This window comes from Notolepis coatsorum (assembly GCF_963971535.1).
Source record: "Notolepis coatsorum genome assembly, chromosome: 13".
NCBI classification, from domain to species: Eukaryota; Metazoa; Chordata; class Actinopteri; order Aulopiformes; family Paralepididae; genus Notolepis; species Notolepis coatsorum.
In genome coordinates this window covers 107,940,886-107,959,143 of record NC_140177.1, presented here as the reverse complement: position 1 = coordinate 107,959,143, position 18,258 = coordinate 107,940,886, and the positions used below count along the sequence as shown (strand labels likewise).

The 18,258-nt window shown below is 44.3% G+C and overlaps 1 protein-coding gene across 1 annotated transcript in view; it reads right to left on the bottom strand.

Annotated features, from left to right (window-relative positions):
- Positions 1 to 17,951, bottom strand: part of mast3a (microtubule associated serine/threonine kinase 3a) — a 276,511-nt gene extending 258,560 nt beyond the window's left edge. The window contains exon 1 of the mRNA XM_084328022.1: positions 17,893 to 17,951. Within this exon, the coding sequence (XP_084184148.1) occupies positions 17,893 to 17,931 (39 nt within the window). The 5' untranslated portion in view covers positions 17,932 to 17,951. The remainder of the gene's footprint in view (positions 1 to 17,892) is intronic.
- Between the last annotated feature and the right edge of the window lie 307 nt (positions 17,952 to 18,258).

The window sequence follows — 18,258 nt, the reverse complement described above, 5'->3', positions numbered from 1 at the left end:
TCAGTCTACAAGGTCCGGATTCTACATGGTCCGGCAATGTAGACCTTGTAGACTCCACTACAGACAATTATCAGTGAATGTTCATGCATTTTTAAGAAGGGCTACTTCCACAAAAAAACAAAGAACTCACCAAAACATCTCAGTAGCACCTTATCTAAATGTTATATTTCATATATGGAGATTCATATTTATTTATGTATTGCATGCATTTCTACATTTTATTTCCTATTTTGTTTATTCATCCCAGTATCTTTCTTTCTTATGTGTAGAATTCTACAAGGCGCGCGCACACACACACACACACACACACACACACACACACACACACACACTTACATTTAGTCATTTAGCTGACGCTTTTATCCAAAGCGACTTACAAGTTCTGTACGACAAGACAGCAAGAAGGGTACAACTCTATCAGCTGAGTAACAATGTTCATCAAAGTGTTGCGTGTTACAGTGTAGGTTAGTTTATTAGGACAAGTGCATGACAGTAAGGTTAGTCACGGTTAGATTTTTTTTTTTTTTTTTTATATCATTTCAGATAATGGTTGAAGAAGTGAGTCTTTAGTCGACGGCGAAAGATTGGAGGGGATTCGGCTGTCCTAACTGGGATGGGTAGTTCACACACACACACACACAGGATGAGGTAGGGCTGGGCGATATAACGATAACGATAAATATCGCGATATATTTTAATAATCGATATCGAAATAAAAAAAAAATCGAAAAATCGTTTTTTTTTTTTTTTTTTAAGTTTTTTTTTTTTTACCTGCAACAGGGCAGTTTTAAAACCAGAGACAGTGGACAGACTTGTCTTTCTTGCCTGCAACTTAAAGTAATGGCTTTGCTTGTCCAAATGACAATACTGACCAAATTCAGATTTATTTTTCTCTTGTCCATTTATTTTGTTTGCTTTCTAATTTAAAATACATTTTGAAACCGTCTGTACACAGTAGGCTATGTGTGCTAGCAGAACTAGACTCCAGTCACGAGTCACAGTGCACATGTGCGGTGGTTTGTCCACCAAAAAAGCGCCAAAAGATCGAAAATAAACTAGCAGAGCCAGAACTGTTCAACTCCTCTGGAGCCACAGCCAGCAGAGAAGCCGGTTTACTTTAGCTTTTAAACCAGCTGCAGTGCAGCCTGATAACTGGAGTGTGAGGGGATGTAACACTAAAGATGGCGGCAATGACAAAGAATTGCTGCAAAATAAACATACATCTGTTGTTAAAAAAAAAAAAAGAAAAAAAAAAAAAAATTAATTTTTTTTATACTTATAACAATTCGATAATTATCGATATCGAGAAATAAAATAAAATTATCATATCGTTATCGCGATATGATTTTTTTCCATATCGCCCAGCCCTAGGATGAGGTTCCAGGAAGTGGAAGTGGTTCCCACGCTGTCACATTCCAAGCATTCCAAATGGCCGCGCCAGTGTTTTTGGCTGCTTGTCATCGCTTGCTGTTGCTCCTAATTTTTTCGTTTGTCCTCGCTCTGTTTGTACCGTCGTATGTGTGTGTTGTACACAGCATTATTGTCTATGATCGGCAAACTCTACTGAACATTCAACCCTCTATATGCACCCCGGACGCCAACAGCGGGAATACTCACCGCTGCCTGTTCTCACGTCTTCCTGAGGGAGTATGGGCTCCGCGCTGCCCCTGTTACCGGAGGAAGCGTTTCAGAAGGCGGGGTAAACGTGCAGGTAACTCGGTTAAGGTGAGAAGCCTTGCCGGTTCCCGTTCTCCTTCTCCACCGAGCCATCTCCTCCAGCTCTACGACGATGGACCCGCTCAGCGCTCCTACTACTACATCCATCTCCTCCAGCTCTACGACGATGGACCCGCCCAGCGCTCCTCCTACTACATCCATCTCCTCCAGCTCTACGACGATGGACCCGCTCAGCGCTCCTCCTACTACATCCATCTCCTCCAGCTCTACGACGATGGACCCGCTCAGCGCTCCTACTACATCCATCTCCTCCAGCTCTACGACGATGGACCCGCTCAGCGCTCCTACTACATCCACAGACGTCCCCTGGAGCCGAGATACACCTCACTTCGCGCGATTACACTAAACGTAAACCTGGATGGGCTGCCGACGGCGGGGATTCCCCCTAGGCCGCGCGCGAAACGCGGGGGGGGGTAGTCTCTGACAACCTCCGCCCGCTGGTGTGGATACCCCCGTCATCGGATCATACTACCACTGCTGCCCCCGACCCAGTTGAAGTGAAAATGGCTCCGATCAACGCGAATCACATCTCCAACAAAACCTTCGTCTTAAATGACTTTGCGACCAAAAACGGACTGCATTTTTTGATGGTGACTGAAACATGGGCTACCCCTGGTGAGCTCACTCATCTCGTGGAAATGTGTCCCAGTGACTGTAGCTTTTTTTAGCACACCCAGATCATCAGGAAAAGGAGGTGGTCTAGCTTTGATATATAAAAACTCCTTTAACTGCCGTGTTGTGAACTGTGCGCAATTTTCCAGCTTTGAAGTACAGTTGACCATGGTTGACTTGGACAAACCTCTCCTAATCGCCCTCGTTTATCGGCCCCCTAGCAGCAAGGACTTTATCTCCCAATTTTCCGAATTTCTGTCAAATACCATGTCCATCCATGACAGAATCCTGATTCTTGGTGACTTTAATATTCATGTGTGCTGCCCATCCAAGCCTATGGTGTCTGATTTCATGGAATTGATCGACTCATTCGAACTCACTTTACTTACTACCACCGCCACCCACAAACTAGGCCATACGCTTGATTTAGTCTTAACCCATGATTTATCAGTGTCAAATATGAATATTGATGAAAATGCATGCTCCTCTGATCACTATGCCGAAATGTTCACCTCCTCTCTCTCTCTCCCCCCAGCCAAATCCCCCTCCCCGGGGCGTCTCTCCCGCAGCATTAACCCCTTAACAACCAGTAAGTTTTCCTCCGCCTTCCTAGCTGCCCCTAACATCTGTACTATTGAAGCCTCTCCCTCCCACCTTAACATAGATGAACTCACATCCCTGTTTAATTCCACCTGCCTCTCCATTCTGGACTCAGTAGCCCCCCTTAGACTAAAAAAACAAACAAAGTCTAAGGGCCAGCCGTGGCTAAATGACACCACCAGAGCCCAGAGGAGAGAGTACAGGAGAGCAGAGCGTAAGTGGAAAAATGATAGACTCCATGTCTCTCTCGAGATGCTTAGAGACACTCGCATGAGTCGCATCAGTTATCAGTTAGCAGTTAAAGCAGCGAGAGCCGCATACTTCTCAGACCTCATCCGTAACTCTCAAAACCCCAGGACCCTATTTGCCACCATTAACTCTTTCATTAGCCCCCCCCCTAGAACTAGCCTGGATGTGTCTCCAACCAAATGTGAGGAATTCTTAAAATTCTTCATAAACAAAGTTGAGGTAATCAGAAACAACATCACACCACCTACACGTAGCTTAGATGTCTCGCCGCCCTGTTCATCCACCCTGGCCTGTTTTCAACCCATCACCATCTCTACTCTCACAGATATAGTCTCAGCCATGAAACCAACCACCTCCCCCCTTGACATAGTTCCCTCTGTTCTTCTCAAAGAAGTATTTCCCACAACTGGCCCCAGCATCCTCTCTATCATTAACACCTCCCTAGTCACTGGTACCGTTCCAACCTGCTTCAAACAAGCAGTGGTCCAGCCCCTTCTGAAAAAACCCAACCTAGACTCCACCCAGCTCAATAATTACAGGCCAATCTCCAAGCTCCCATTCCTATCAAAGGTCCTTGAAAAGGCTATTCTCTCTCAGCTGTCTCCCTACCTGCACTTGAATAACATCCTGGACACATTTCAGTCAGGTTTCAGAGCCAACCACAGCACAGAATCTGCCCTGCTTAAGGTCACCAATGACCTGCTCCTCACTACAAACAACCGGGACTGCGCTGTCCTTATGCTCTTAGACCTCAGTGCAGCTTTCGATACAATAGACCAGGGGTGGCCAACCAGTCAGAGACTAAGAGCCACAAAAAAATGACTGTGGTACCACAAAGAGCCACACCATATACCAGCGTTTCTCAACCTTTTTTTTCAGTCACGGCACCCTTCATGTGTTTATAGGTCTCACCCTCTGGCCTCTGAAGTTGCTAATGTCTTTTTTATTTGGGCCTCACAGGGTTAAAAGTACCCTGTGAGACCCACGGTTGCAAAATTACAAAATCACTTTTAGCCATTTAAAAAAATAATGTTTATTTAAAAAATGTTAAAGGGGAACTATTTTACTATTTCTTTCACTATTTGGGCACTTTTTACACAATTCCTGTGAGTCTATGGAACACCTAGGTTTTTTTCAAAAAAAATGCATTGTTTTGTATTTCTAATCAAGTACTAAAAACCGCATTTTTCTACATCAAGATCTTAAGCCGTTTTGAGGCTGGGCTCCAACCACTGTGTGGCCTGGTGCCAACTGCCACATCAACTGCCACATTATTATGCAGCTGAGAAATCTCTGACATCACAGATATGCACATTTTCAGATGACTCAGTTCAGTGAGGGTGAATATTGTGAGAGGAGAATTGGAAGAATTCGCCAATATGAGAATTAGAGACATATATCCTATTAATATAAGTCCACATAGCTAAGAAACAATGGTAAACACTGAAAAAAGCCATTTATAAGATAGTTCCCCTTTAAGCACATGTATAGTCAATTGGTCCTGTTGTTCAGCCTCACAATGCTATTTGATAGTAAATGTGTTTATATGTCCCACCCTCTGGCCTCTGAAGTTGCTAATTTCTTTTTAATTTGGGCCTCACAGGGTTAACCTCTTAAGCCCGAGATATACAGTAAAAGTGTATATTTTCAGCATTATGTTTGTTTACCAATTATTTTAACTGTTATTAGTGAAATATAAGATTATAGAAATCTCAGGGCATTGAGTCGGAAACCGGCGCATATTGACAGGAGGAAGTGGCACAGCCAAAAGTGAGTGTAGTCTTTTGAAGGAAGAGACTCAGGGCTTTCTACCCTACCCAGCTCACACCAGCCCCTGTCAATCATCTGACTTCTGGATTTACTTTTTAATTTCTCTTATTTTTTGGGATTATCTCCCACAAACCTGAACGTTATTGCCATAAAACAGAACGCAGTTAGTTTCTCTACCTTTCTGTGAACGTCTTGCAAAAAACGGTGTTGCAATATGATGAAAAATGGTGGAGAAATTTACATTATAAAAAAGATGGCAGAATTCAGTACTGTATCTACAAAACCTTCTGTTTAATCATCTTCCCTTTATTCATTTGCTTAGATTTTTCAGGTCTGGTCAATTTTAGCATGGTGTTATTTACAGTCAAAGATAATTTTTTTTTAAATAGAATTGATATTCTCCTTTGGTTCATTACAATTTACTCAAGCCTAGTAACAGACACACTATTTCTGACACTGATCCATATATGTCCCTAGATTCAGATACCAAGAACATGCAAATGGGCCATTTAAAAAAAAATTGTAAATGTTTATTCTACGTCCTTATGGAATGAGTGACATAAAAAAAAAAAAGTAAAAAAAAAAAAAAAAAAAAAAAAAAAATTTTTTTTTTAATTTTTTTTTATGGATGGAAGAGCCGCACATTGACGGGCAAAGAGCCGCATGCGGCTCGCGAGCCGCGGGTTGGCCACCCCTGCAATAGACCATGCTATCCTCATTGACCGTCTCCACCAAGCAGTTGGTGTCAGTGGCACAGCCCTATCATGGTTCACCTCCTACCTCAGTGACAGAAGCTTTTCCGTTAACATCGGAAACTGCTCCTCCCCCTCTGCCTCTCTCTCTTGCGGGGTTCCACAAGGCTCCATCCTTGGCCCTATCCTATTCTCCCTATACATGCTGCCCCTTGGTCTGATAATTAAAAAACACAACATCTCTTTCCATTTTTATGCTGACGACACTCAGGTCTATCTCCCCATGAAACCCAACAATATAAACAATCTTGACAGTCTTCATTCCTGCCTAGACGACATCAAATGCTGGATGGCACACAATTTTCTACAACTCAATCACTCAAAATGTGAAATCCTCCTTTTCGGCCCTCCAAACCAAACCAATGTCATTGCCAGCAGCCTGGGTAACCTGTCTCCCCTAGTCAAGCCCTTTGTTAAAAACCTGGGCGTGCTCTTTGACCCCGAGTTTTCCTTCAATAGGCAGGTAAACTCGGTGGTGAAGGGATGCTTTTTCCAGCTCCGGTCCATAGCCAAGATCAAGGCCATTCTCTCCCCCTCAGACCTGGAAAGAATAATTCACGCCTTCATATCCTCACGCTTAGACTACTGTAACTCCCTGTACCTGGGGCTAAATAAATCCACCATAGCCCGTCTACAACTCCCCCAAAACGCTGCCGCTAGACTGCTCACAGGTACCCGGAAGAGAGCTCACATCACCCCTGTACTTGCCTCCCTCCACTGGCTCCCGGTGCGCTTTAGAATAGACTTCAAGGTCCTCTTAATGGTGTACAAAGCCCTAAATGGTAAAGCCCCTGCTTACCTAGCAGACCTCCTCACCCCCTATACCAACGCCAGGGCCCTCAGATCGGCTGATAAGGGTCTCCTAACCACTCGTAGGTCCAACTTCAAGTCTAGGGGGGGACGTGCTTTTGCGGTCGCAGCCCCTGACCTCTGGAACAGCATCCCCATGTCCATCAAATCTGCCCCCTCCATCGAGTCTTTTAAATCAAAACTCAAAACCCACCTATATCGCCTGGCCTTCCCTGACTCACTTTGACTCTTGCCGTACTTGTTGACGTGTTGTTCTGTTTTTCCTTTGTCTATGCCGTTGATTTTATTTTGTTTCTCTGTTTATTTTATACTTTTCTTTGTACTTAGCTTAGCCATGTGAAGCACTTTGGTTGACAAGCGTCATGTTTAAACGTGCTATACAAATACATTTGATTGATTGATTGATTGATTGACACACACACAAATCGAAGTAAAAAAAAAATTGAAAAAAAAGAATTATATATATATATTTTTTTTTAAACTTCGATTTTTTTTTAATGTTCGAAGCTTGTGCCATCGAACGAAGCTTCGAAGCTTCGAAGTATTTAAGACAGCCCTACTAGCAACATTCGGGTCTCAAGCCCACTTCTTTGACCTTTACAACCCAACCACCCACACCACCCCAGAGACTGTTTAGCTCTGTGCCAACCTCTCACTGACCATGACAAGCCATCGCTCTGCCACACAAGCAAGGAGGCAAAGCACACCTCAGATGCCGGAGTACAAATACATTTGGAAAGTAGACCACCAGGCTAGTGACCTCACCCCTACACACTATGCTGCTGCTCTGTAGTGATCCCTTCTTACCTCACCCCTACACACTATGCTGCTGCTCTGTAGTGATCCCTTCTTACCTCACCCCTACACACTATGCTGCTGCTCTGTAGTAGGGCTGGGCGATATGGCCTAAATATGATATCACGATATTTTCTGACCTTTCGGCGATACACGATACACATCACAATGTTTTTCTTTTTTTCCCCCAAACAATTCATTATGAGGCTTACCAAGACAGTATTTGAGTTTGCAAGCTAACATTAAAGACAAAATAAAATACCCATGCATTTAGCATTTTTATATTATATATTTAGATGATTGGATAATTAGATTATATATTGCATATATTTAGCAATGAGATATTATATGATTTAGATATGAAATATGATTAATTGAAAATGGAGGACCCTTATGTAAAAAAGGCGAAAGTCTTTTTCTGGTCTTCATCCTCCAGTCCACTGTTGTTGTATTGAGCTGTACTGTATTGTACCCATTCTGCAATCTGTTAATAAAGTTTTCATTCATTCAGACGGCAAACAGAATAATTTTGATTGACAGTCGAGTCTGCCAATTACGTCACACCGCTTGCACCCGCCCTGCTGTTCTTAGCACCAATCGGCAAGCGCGTATTCATTTTTTACTTCCGCTATATCCGCCATTGATTTTGACGAGAGCTCAACGACAACAACAACGGTAGCTCCCCGCGGCCGACGTTTAGCTTTTAGCTCCGCAGGATGACTAAACGAGGCATAATGATTTTACTGCAACGAATGTTATAATAAAAGCCTTTCCATACATCTGTCTGATTGAAAACTTTATTAACAGACCGCAGAATGGGCACAACTCAGCACGGGCTGAGATATGAACGAGTAATGCTTGCTATCTATCTAGGTCGACCTCGAACGTTGCTATGTTCGGGTAAATACGCTGATGTTATTGAACGTGTAACTATATAACGTTAATGCCACAAAACGAATGCCTTTGTTAATCATAAGTAGTAACTTTGATGCAGTAGTGTGTGTGTGGGGGCGGCGTTGTTCAAAAGTTTGAACGTGTGGACCAGATTGACGCGACACAATCCTCTTGGGCAAAACATCACGATATCCACGATACGTTTAAAAAGTGTATTGTTAATGAACTGTACCCGATATTTATATAATATCGTCATATCGCCCAGCCCTACTCTGTAGTGATCCCTTCTTACCTCACCCCTACACACTATGCTGCTGCTCTGTAGTGATCCCTTCTTACCTCACCCCTACAGACACTATGCTGCTGCTCTGTAGTGATCCCTTCTTACCTCACCCCTACACACTATGCTGCTGCTCTGTAGTGATCCCTTCTTACCTCACCCCTACACACTATGCTGCTGCTCTGTAGTGATCCCTTCTTACCTCACCCCTACACACTATGCTGCTGCTCTGTAGTGATCCCTTCTTACCTCACCCCTACACACTATGCTGCTGCTCTGTAGTGATCCCTTCTTACCTCACCCCTACACACTATGCTGCTGCTCTGTAGTGATCCCTTCTTACCTCACCCCTACACACTATGCTGCTGCTCTGTAGTGATCCCTTCTTACCTCACCCCTACAGACACTATGCTGCTGCTCTGTAGTGATCCCTTCTTACCTCACCCCTACACACTATGCTGCTGCTCTGTAGTGATCCCTTCTTACCTCACCCCTACAGACACTATGCTGCTAGTGATCCCTTCTTACCTCACCCCTACAGACACTATGCTGCTAGTGATCCCTTTTTACCTCACCCCTACAGACACTATGCTGCTGCTCTGTAGTGATCCCTTCTTACTAGGGATGGGGAATCCGAAGGGTATAGACCGAATCACGTCGGTACTACCGAGCGGCGAGTACCGATTCACGTGAGATCCACCGGTGTCACATTTCGGTAAGGCCTAACAAAAATAATAGTTGGTTTCAGGTTGGTTGTCAGTTTGGCCATGGGTAGGTAGGGAATTTTTTTTTATTTTTTTTTTATTTTATTCTTTCCCACGGCGACTATGGATAGGGAATTTCTTTATTTAATTAACCCTTTCACTGCCACACGACAGAAGGTTAGCCCTTTACTATCACACAACCGACGGCGATGCTCCATCATTAGCATCATTAGCTCCGCGGATGCGGAGCTAATGATGCTAATGATGGAGCATCGCCGTCGGTTGTGTGATAGTAAAGGGCTAACCTTCTGTATTGTCACAGTGAAAGGGTTAACCGGCTGTCGTGTGGCAGTGAAAGGGTTAAAATGTTCACAACAACATGGATGCATGTACTCTGCCAGCATGTTTAATATCCATAATACTAAATGTTTGACTAAGATTTCTATGAAACTTTATTCTAAAAAAAAAAAAAAAAAAAAAAAAACGGATTTTTTTTTTTTTTTAATATATATATTTTTTTTTAAAACTCATAAAATATATTGGGTCGCACCTAAATCGGCAGGGTCGGTCGGCAACCTGAAACCAACCATTATTTTTGTTAGGCCTAATGCAAAAAAATATATATAAAATTAGGACACTGCCAGACTTAATTTTTTTGTCAAAGCAGTGAATGATTGTCTCCTTCAGCCATGCTAAAAGATCCAGGGGTGGTGATTAACACTAAAATGGTAGAAGACCAGTCCAAGCCATTAAAGTTCCCCTCCAGACATGTTTTAAGCTGCATGTCAAATACTGTACTTTGAATAATAATTTGTCTTTTTCCACAAAGAAATTTAAAGGTGCACCATGTAGTTTTGCAGAGCCTGCTAGTCTGCTACTATAATATATTTATTTGAATTAGAGTCTCTCATGTTATAATAATTCGAAGGAGAATCATTTTGTAAATCAAACAGAAGCCTAGCAGATGTGTCTTTGAATAGCTAATATATTTGTGAACAAAACTTCTGGCCCTCTAATTTCCCCCATACTAGCATAGTTTATTGTAACATACACAGTTAAAAACATATCCCCCAAAACAACATAACCTTTTAAATGTTGTTAACCTTAATTGACTGCCACGCTGTTTTCCCATCTTTACTCCCTGGCGCCAGCGTTATTGACCATTTTCACGATGTTTGCGGACCCATCGTATATTCTATATTATAGCTATGGAGACAATAGTAGTATGGCTCATTTGACAGGCACTATTTATAGTCCAACATGGACAAACCAGTTCATTTCTACATACTTTCGTTTGTGCGCTATTCCACTCTAAACATCGTCCCGTTTCAAAATAATCCAGTCTCGTTTTCTAGATAGTGAGATATGACGCGTTATATGCATATGCGCAAATCGTTAGGGTTGCTCGCCTGAAACCTATATTATTTCCAAATCAAAAGGTATACAAATATAGATGTTTCTTCACAAAATAATCAAGGGAGGGGGGGGGTCGTTTTACCTCAAAGCTGCGGTCATTACCAAAGGTATGTTTTAGGTTCGGTAAAATACGACGCTGTGATCAATACAAAAGCATGTTTTAGGTTCGGTAAAATAGACCTTACCTTAGTCAGAAGTTACTCCAAAATGAATAATCCCAGTAGTTCCATCACAATCGCCATTAGTCGTGTGCATTGGGCATGGCTATAATACGGGAAACAATAGGTTTCAGGCAAGCAGATCGGCGAGAGATAGCTGTGTCTGTGTGCTGATTCACTTTGAGGGGGAGGGGATTCCTGCAGCCGGAGGTACCTCAGTACTGAAAGACAATTGAGAGACCCAGTTCAAAAGGTAGGCGATACTGCCACCTGTCGGGAATCAATCGTCATTGCAATTATAACGTAGGCAGCAGTGCCAGGGAGACACAGGCAGGTCCACGCGAGTGTTTAGAATGGGGAAATCGAGGGCGGCTAGGTGGTGTAGTGGACAAGTCACTCGCCACCAGTGTGGAGACGCTAGGATTCGCGTGTTCGAATCCAGCTCTCCACATTGTTTTTCAGTTTGGCTGGTCGTCCGCAGTAATACACATTGGCCGTATTACGGGGAGGGAAAACTGAAGGGTGGGGATCGAACGTTGTGAACAAGCGACTCCTACAAGTCGGTTGGTGCGCCTGCGCAGTAAAATCAGGAAGTGTCGGGGGCAGCGTGAGCCTCCCACGCGTTACTCCTCGACACTGAGAGGTCGAGCTGCGCAGGTGAAAAGATGCGACTGCTGTTACCTCAAGTACCGGAGGGGACTTGTGCTATGTATGACTTAGTCCACATTACAGCCGGCTTGTGGGAGGCAAGAAACAGCGTTCGTGACAGGGGAGGGTTGAATTGGATGATACGAAATTGGGATGGGAGAAAAATATGGAAAAATGGAAGAAAAAGTGGATCAAAAAAAAAAGAATGGGGAAATCGAAAATAAGAAAAAAGGATCGAAACCCGAGAAATCTCAGGTTTGGCGCAGAAAGGGTTAAAGTGACATCTAGGCTACTCCTTCTCCCTCCCTCATTCCCTTGTGCGCTGCTTATTTATTTATCTTATTTTGGTGTTAACAAAAACTCTGGGTCCGAATGGACCCGGTGTGTAACTCAGTACCAACCACCCCAAAAAATAAGGATTATTATCCAGTTTTGTTTTGTACTTCATTACTAACTTATTAGGTCATCATAACCAGTACCCATATCAAACATTATTTTATATGGCCCCCATATGGCCCCAAGAAACAATATACATATTTTTTCAATCGAAAATAGGATTATATTCACTCATGCTGTTCCCCATATTGAAGAAAATGGGTAAATATTTATGCAATCTGACTATAACAGGCTAATATACAAAGACACTTTATTGAGTAAACTGCTTTGTGGGTTTTAGAACTGTATTATGGAAATAAATCAAGGAACAAAACAACTCCACCTCCCTATCACTCTCTTCCTTCTCTCCCTCTCCACCTCCCTATCACTCTCTTCCTCCTCTCGCTCTCCACCTCCCTATCACTGTTCCTCCTCTCCCTCTATCACTGTTCCTCCTCTCCCTCTCCACCCCCCTATCACTCTTCCTACTCTCCCTCTCCACCTCCCTATCACCGTCTTCTTCCTCCCCCTCTCCACCTCCCTATCACGGTCTTCTTCCTCCCCCTCTCCACCTCCCTATCACTGTCTTCTTCCTCCCCCTCTCCACCTCCCTATCACTCTTCTTCCTCTCTGTGACGTACGTGGGTTGGTCATTATCATTATTACTGTATTTTGGGAGACCATGTGAACATCAGATTAGTATCATGAGTATGGGTTATGTTGTTCTTGGTTGTGTGATGTGTCATCTTTAATTCTGTTTCTTCTCTCTTTTTCCCAGAGACCACTCATCCTCCTGATTGAGCTGATTGCACCTGCTTGATTACACCTGTGGGCAGTTAGTTGGATGAGTGGATATAAACTGGAAGATGACACACACACACGGGGCCCTCATTGATGGAAGTCACTGCCACGTTTCAGGGTGGAGTGAGGAGGCTGCCGTCTCGCCTATCTGTTGCCTGAAGCAACACTGTGTGGCTGGGTGCCATTTATCACATGGAGTGTGGATTAAACCCATAGCTGTGGTGTCCTATGATGGGCACGTGGTTGTATTTTGACTACTAAGTGTTTGTTTGTTTACATGTATGTATTGTTTGTCCTCCCCTACCTTTTCCCCTTTTTGCATTATGGTGGAGGTTTAAATCCCTATCACCATAAATATATAATTTACTATTTGGAAAACGTCTTGTGTTGTGTCTTCTTTTACCTATACCTGGGACCTTGATTTGAACGCATTTACTGAGAGAGGCTGCTTTTGCTCATGTGCCGCCCTCCAGTTGTTATTCTTAGACCTTCGTACATGACACTCTCCCTCTCCACCTCCCTATCACTCCCTCTCCACCTCCCTATCACTCACAGGATTACATTTGTGCCTCCCTCCCCAGCGATATGGACCCTATGCAATTTGCATACAGGCCAAACAGGTCCACTGACGATGCGGTCTCCCAAGTACTGCACAGCACCCTCTCTCACCTAGACTGCCAGAAGGGGGGCTATGTGAGACTGTTGTTCATTGACTATAGCTCAGCGTTCAACACCATAGTCCCCACCAGACTGGTGGACAAGCTGTGAGCGCCTGGATACTGGACTTTGAGTGAAAGGCCCCAGGCGGTCAGGGTGGGGGGTCAGACCTCCAACACCATCACCCTGAGTATCGGGTCCCCCCAGGGCTGTGTCCTGAGCCCCCTGCTGTATTCACTATACACACATGATTGTGTGGCCAAGTTCAGCTCCAACTCCATAGTGAAGTTTGCGGATGACACAGTGGTGGTGGGGCTGATCTCGGACAACGACAAGAAGGCCTACCGGGAGGAGGTTGAGGTACTGGAACGCTGGTGCCAGGACAACAGCCTGCTCCTGAACATTGGTAAAACCAAGGAGCTGATTGTGGATTTTAGGAGAGGACAGCAGGGGACACATACACCACTGACGATTAACGGGGCTACCGTGGACAGGGTGAGCAGCCTCAAGTACCTGGGGGTCCACATCGCAGAGGACCTGACATGGACAACACACATAGACTCAGTCGTAAGGAAGGCGAAGCAGCGCCTCTACCACCTGAGACAGTTAAGGAAGTTCAGAGTATCGGGGAAGATACTCCAGTCCTTCTACGCCGGAGCTGTAGAGACTAAGAGCATCTTGACTGGAAACATCACTGCCTGGTATGGAAACAGCACGGCACAGGACAAGAAGGCCCTACAGAGAGTGGTGCGCTCAGCTGAGCGTACTACGGGTATTGCACTACCACCCCTGCAGGTCTTATATAACAAGAGGTGCAAATCCAGAGCCTGCAGAATAATGAAAGACCCTCACCACCCCAACAACAGCCTATTCAAGCTGCTGCGGTCAGGCAAACGCCTGCGAACACTAGGGATGGGTACCTTTCACATTTGAACCGATACCGGTACCTGTGAATCGATACCGGTACCCAACGGTACCTTTTTTCGGTACTTTAGTCTCAAGACATTTTATTTACCTACCTCAGTCGTTAAAAAAAATCCAAACTTCAAATAACTACAATTTCGACAGTTTTCGGCTTGTCATTGCTCCGACTGCTTTGTTGTTGAATCAAGTCAAATCCTAGGTAAGCATATATTGTGCGTGTGAACGTTGACATGAAAAGAAAAAAAGTTAAAAAAAAAAAGTTAAAAAAAAATTGGTTTCTCACTTGATTCGATACTCGGTAGTACCGACGTGTTTCGGTTCGGTACCTCAAAAGTACCGAATTCGGTACCCATCCCTAGCGAACACCAGCAACTAGGACAGAGAGACTTCGGCTCAGCTTCTTCCCCCAGACCATCAGTCTTGAACACTGAACTCTCCACACACAAGCACACATGAGCACACACACACACTGTATAAGCTCACACACTAGCAGTCACTTTAGCATGAACACATGCTCACACTCAATGGTCACTTTACACAATGAAAGGTCACTTTAAAAACAAGAACGGGAGTGGTTCTTGTATAGTAAACAGATGGATATAGCAAGCTAGCATAAAGACACATAGTATAACTGTAGATTGTATAGTATAGCATTGTAATAGTAGTGTACATAAGACCCAGTGCCTCATCCGTAGCTAACAGTGTATTGCACTATCGCAGGACCTCAGCATGTCTTACCATGCTTCTTGTAAACTTTATGTACATATACCTATGTCTTATTCTTATATCACTCCCTATCACTCTATTCCTCCTCTCCCTCTCCACCTCCCTATAACTCTTCCTCCTCTCCCTCTCCACATCCCTATAACTCTCTTCCTCCTCCCCTCTCCACCTCCCTATCACTCTTCCTCCTCCCCACCTCCATATCACTCTGTTCCTCTTCACCTCCCTATCACTCTCTTCCTCCTCTCCACCTTCCTATAACTCTTCCTCCTCTCCCTCTCCACCTCCCTATCACTCTTCCTCCCCCACCTCCCTATCACTCTCTTCCTCTCCCTCTCCACCTCTCTGTTCCTCCTCTCCCTATCACTCTCTTCCTCCTCTCCACCTCCCTATCGCTATGTTCCTCCTCTCCCTCTCCACCTCCCTATCGCTCTGTTCCTCCTCTCCCTCTCCCTATCGCTCTGTTCCTCCTCTACACCTCCACCTATCTGTTCCTCCTCTCCCTATTGCTCTGTTCCTCCTCTCCACCTCCCTATCGCTATGTTCCTCCTCTCCCTCTCCACCTCCCTATCGCTCTGTTCCTCCTCTCCCTCTCCACCTCCCTATCGCTCTGTTCCTCCTCTACACCTCCCTCTCGCTCCTGCTCTTGTTCCCATGAAGGGGGGGGGGGGGGTGAAGTGTCTAGTCAAATATGAACCTTGAATGACATGTGATCCACAGAGCTAGCCGTAGCATTTCTATTAAGCCAACTGATGTCTATAGCCATATTTCTATACCGGGTCCGTTTGGACCCGAACACCACAGATGTAAAAAAAAAACTAGAAGATATTCAGAATGAGCTCAAATGGTAAACATGAGTGTTTTTGTGTTTAAATAGCCGCCATGAGCACATACTCAAAGCCTTGTTCCAGAAAAAAAAAACGATATGGCAATTATTGCATTTTAGATTCTTGAAATGGGTCCGTTCGGACACTAACACCACCAAGGGTTAAGAATTCCAGAATCTAGAAATAGGCAAAAATATTTAATCTCATTAGTTGAACTGCTGGACACAAGTCTCTGTGCACTGCAGGCTTCAAGTGTCCACATCACACTTGTGTAAATTTACTATGGGACTAGAATTGGCTTCCAACCTATTTGTGATGTCACAAATCCTGCTCGTAGGCCCACCCCTTAAAAATTGGGTTTCCAATGAGCACAGAGAAACTTTACACTTTCAGCAGATAAATGTGAAAACAGACTAGTGTCAAACTCTACACATGCATCACTCTGCAGTGAAGCTCAACCATTCAACTGTAAACAAAACACATGACATTGTTTCAGTGTAAATGTCCATGGCTGTTAAAAGTCTTGTGTTGCTTATAATAAACTGTTGATAAAACATACACTATTTCACAATGCTCTCAATTATGTGTGGATGAATTACTGTAATTTATATATTAGTATAGTATTAGTATAGTAGTATGTGTTAGTGAGTGTGGTGGTGCTTGTTATGGGGTGTCGCTACGGGACGTTGTGTATGAGGCTGGGAGGGAATCATCAGTTTACCCATTGTGAAAAAACTACACTACACCACTGATCTAATCAACTAATTGATTACTCAACACAATCATTCTCTATAGAAATTCTATAGTGGAGGACAGCCCTAGTCCACAGTCTAGTGGAGGACAGCCCTAGTCCACAGTCTAGTGGAGGACAGCCCTAGTCCACAGTCTAGTGGAGGACAGCCCTAGTCCACAGTCTAGTGGAGGACAGCCCTAGTCCACAGTCTAGTGGAGGACAGTCCTAGTCCACAGTCTAGTGGAGGACAGTCCTAGTCCACAGTCTAGTGGAGGACAGTCCTAGTCCACAGTCTAGTGGAGGACAGTCCTAGTCCACAGTCTAGTGGAGGACAGTCCTAGTCCACAGTCTAGTGGAGGACAGTCCTAGTCCACAGTCTAGTGGAGGACAGTCCTAGTCCACAGTCTAGTGGAGGACAGTCCTAGTCCACAGTCTAGTGGAGGACAGTCCTAGTCCACAGTCTAGTGGAGGACTAGGAGCACCTGACCTGCCCCAGTCTGCCACTCCTCACCACCACATAAACTATAGTAAGAACCTGTTAGAGATTATGCCCATAATAGCCTGCACTTGCATCTAAATAGCAGGTGCTTGTGTTTAAGATGCACCAGAACACTATGTTGGTAGAGCTGAATGGAAACAGCCAGGTTGGACACAGTGTCTACTAATCCTACACCACCTCTTTGTACAATATATTCAAACAATGGGGAATGCAGCTTTGTCTTAATCTCTTCCTAAACAACGGGAGGTGGGGGGGGAGAACACTTGATAACCCACATTCTGGATTGACACTCCTCAAATAATAAACAAGACAGATGAGGATAAAGGAGTGTTGCTGTCAATCATTCAGGATTAAATCCTTGGATTTGCCACAAGGCAGCCCACGGATGGCAATTCACCAGAGCCTAGAAATAGTAAACCATAAACAGTAAACCGACGGTGGCTACCCTGCATTCATTAAAAACCATTAAGTGGCCCCATTGGAACAATGAAGCCTATTCATTTAATGTTGTTTATTCATGCGCAACACACAGTGCCACCGCCTACTCGATGCATGGACACCATTCATGGTCAAAACGAATCGATACTATTCTTCATTACCATTTCAAAACAATGAAACATAATCTGAGGATCAACGTTGCTGGGGCTGACTAGAACAGTGGGTTACAAGTGTGAATAGAAAAACTGAGGACAAGGTTCTGCGCCCTAGGCAAAAACCTTCAGAAATATTTCCATGTTGCTGCCATTTTCAATTACAACGCTGATGTTTGCTCAAACTGGTAGTTTTTTGGCATGATCGCTTCTTGAACATATTAGCCAAATTACCCACAAAAACGTCATCAAAATCATTATGTTTGTTACCATTTGCAATTGCAACCCACACGACCAAGGACCAACACAGAAGGCTCGCCTCTAGCCCTATCGTTTACCTGAAGCCCCCGGCGTCTTAAAATATTCGGTTCATCCATCGTTGAAGACAGTAAAACAGTACGAGCGCTTCCTCCTCACTGGGTTTTAATTAGCCCACACCGCGCCGTCATAACAACAGCGTGGACTACTCATCTTCACTGCGGTGCTGTTGTGGTTCATTGCCCCCCTTCCCATGATCGTCGCCAAAACGGTTGAGCACTTCGCTTGATTGACAATCATCATCCATCCGGTTGATCACCTGATCGGGAATATTTTAGGCAACCAACTTGTGTTTAGCGTTTCTCTGATTGGCCAATACGCCCATGTGACCACGGCAGCGCGAGAGAGCGGCAGCGCGGAAATAGGCTGTCTATTGCCATTCTCTC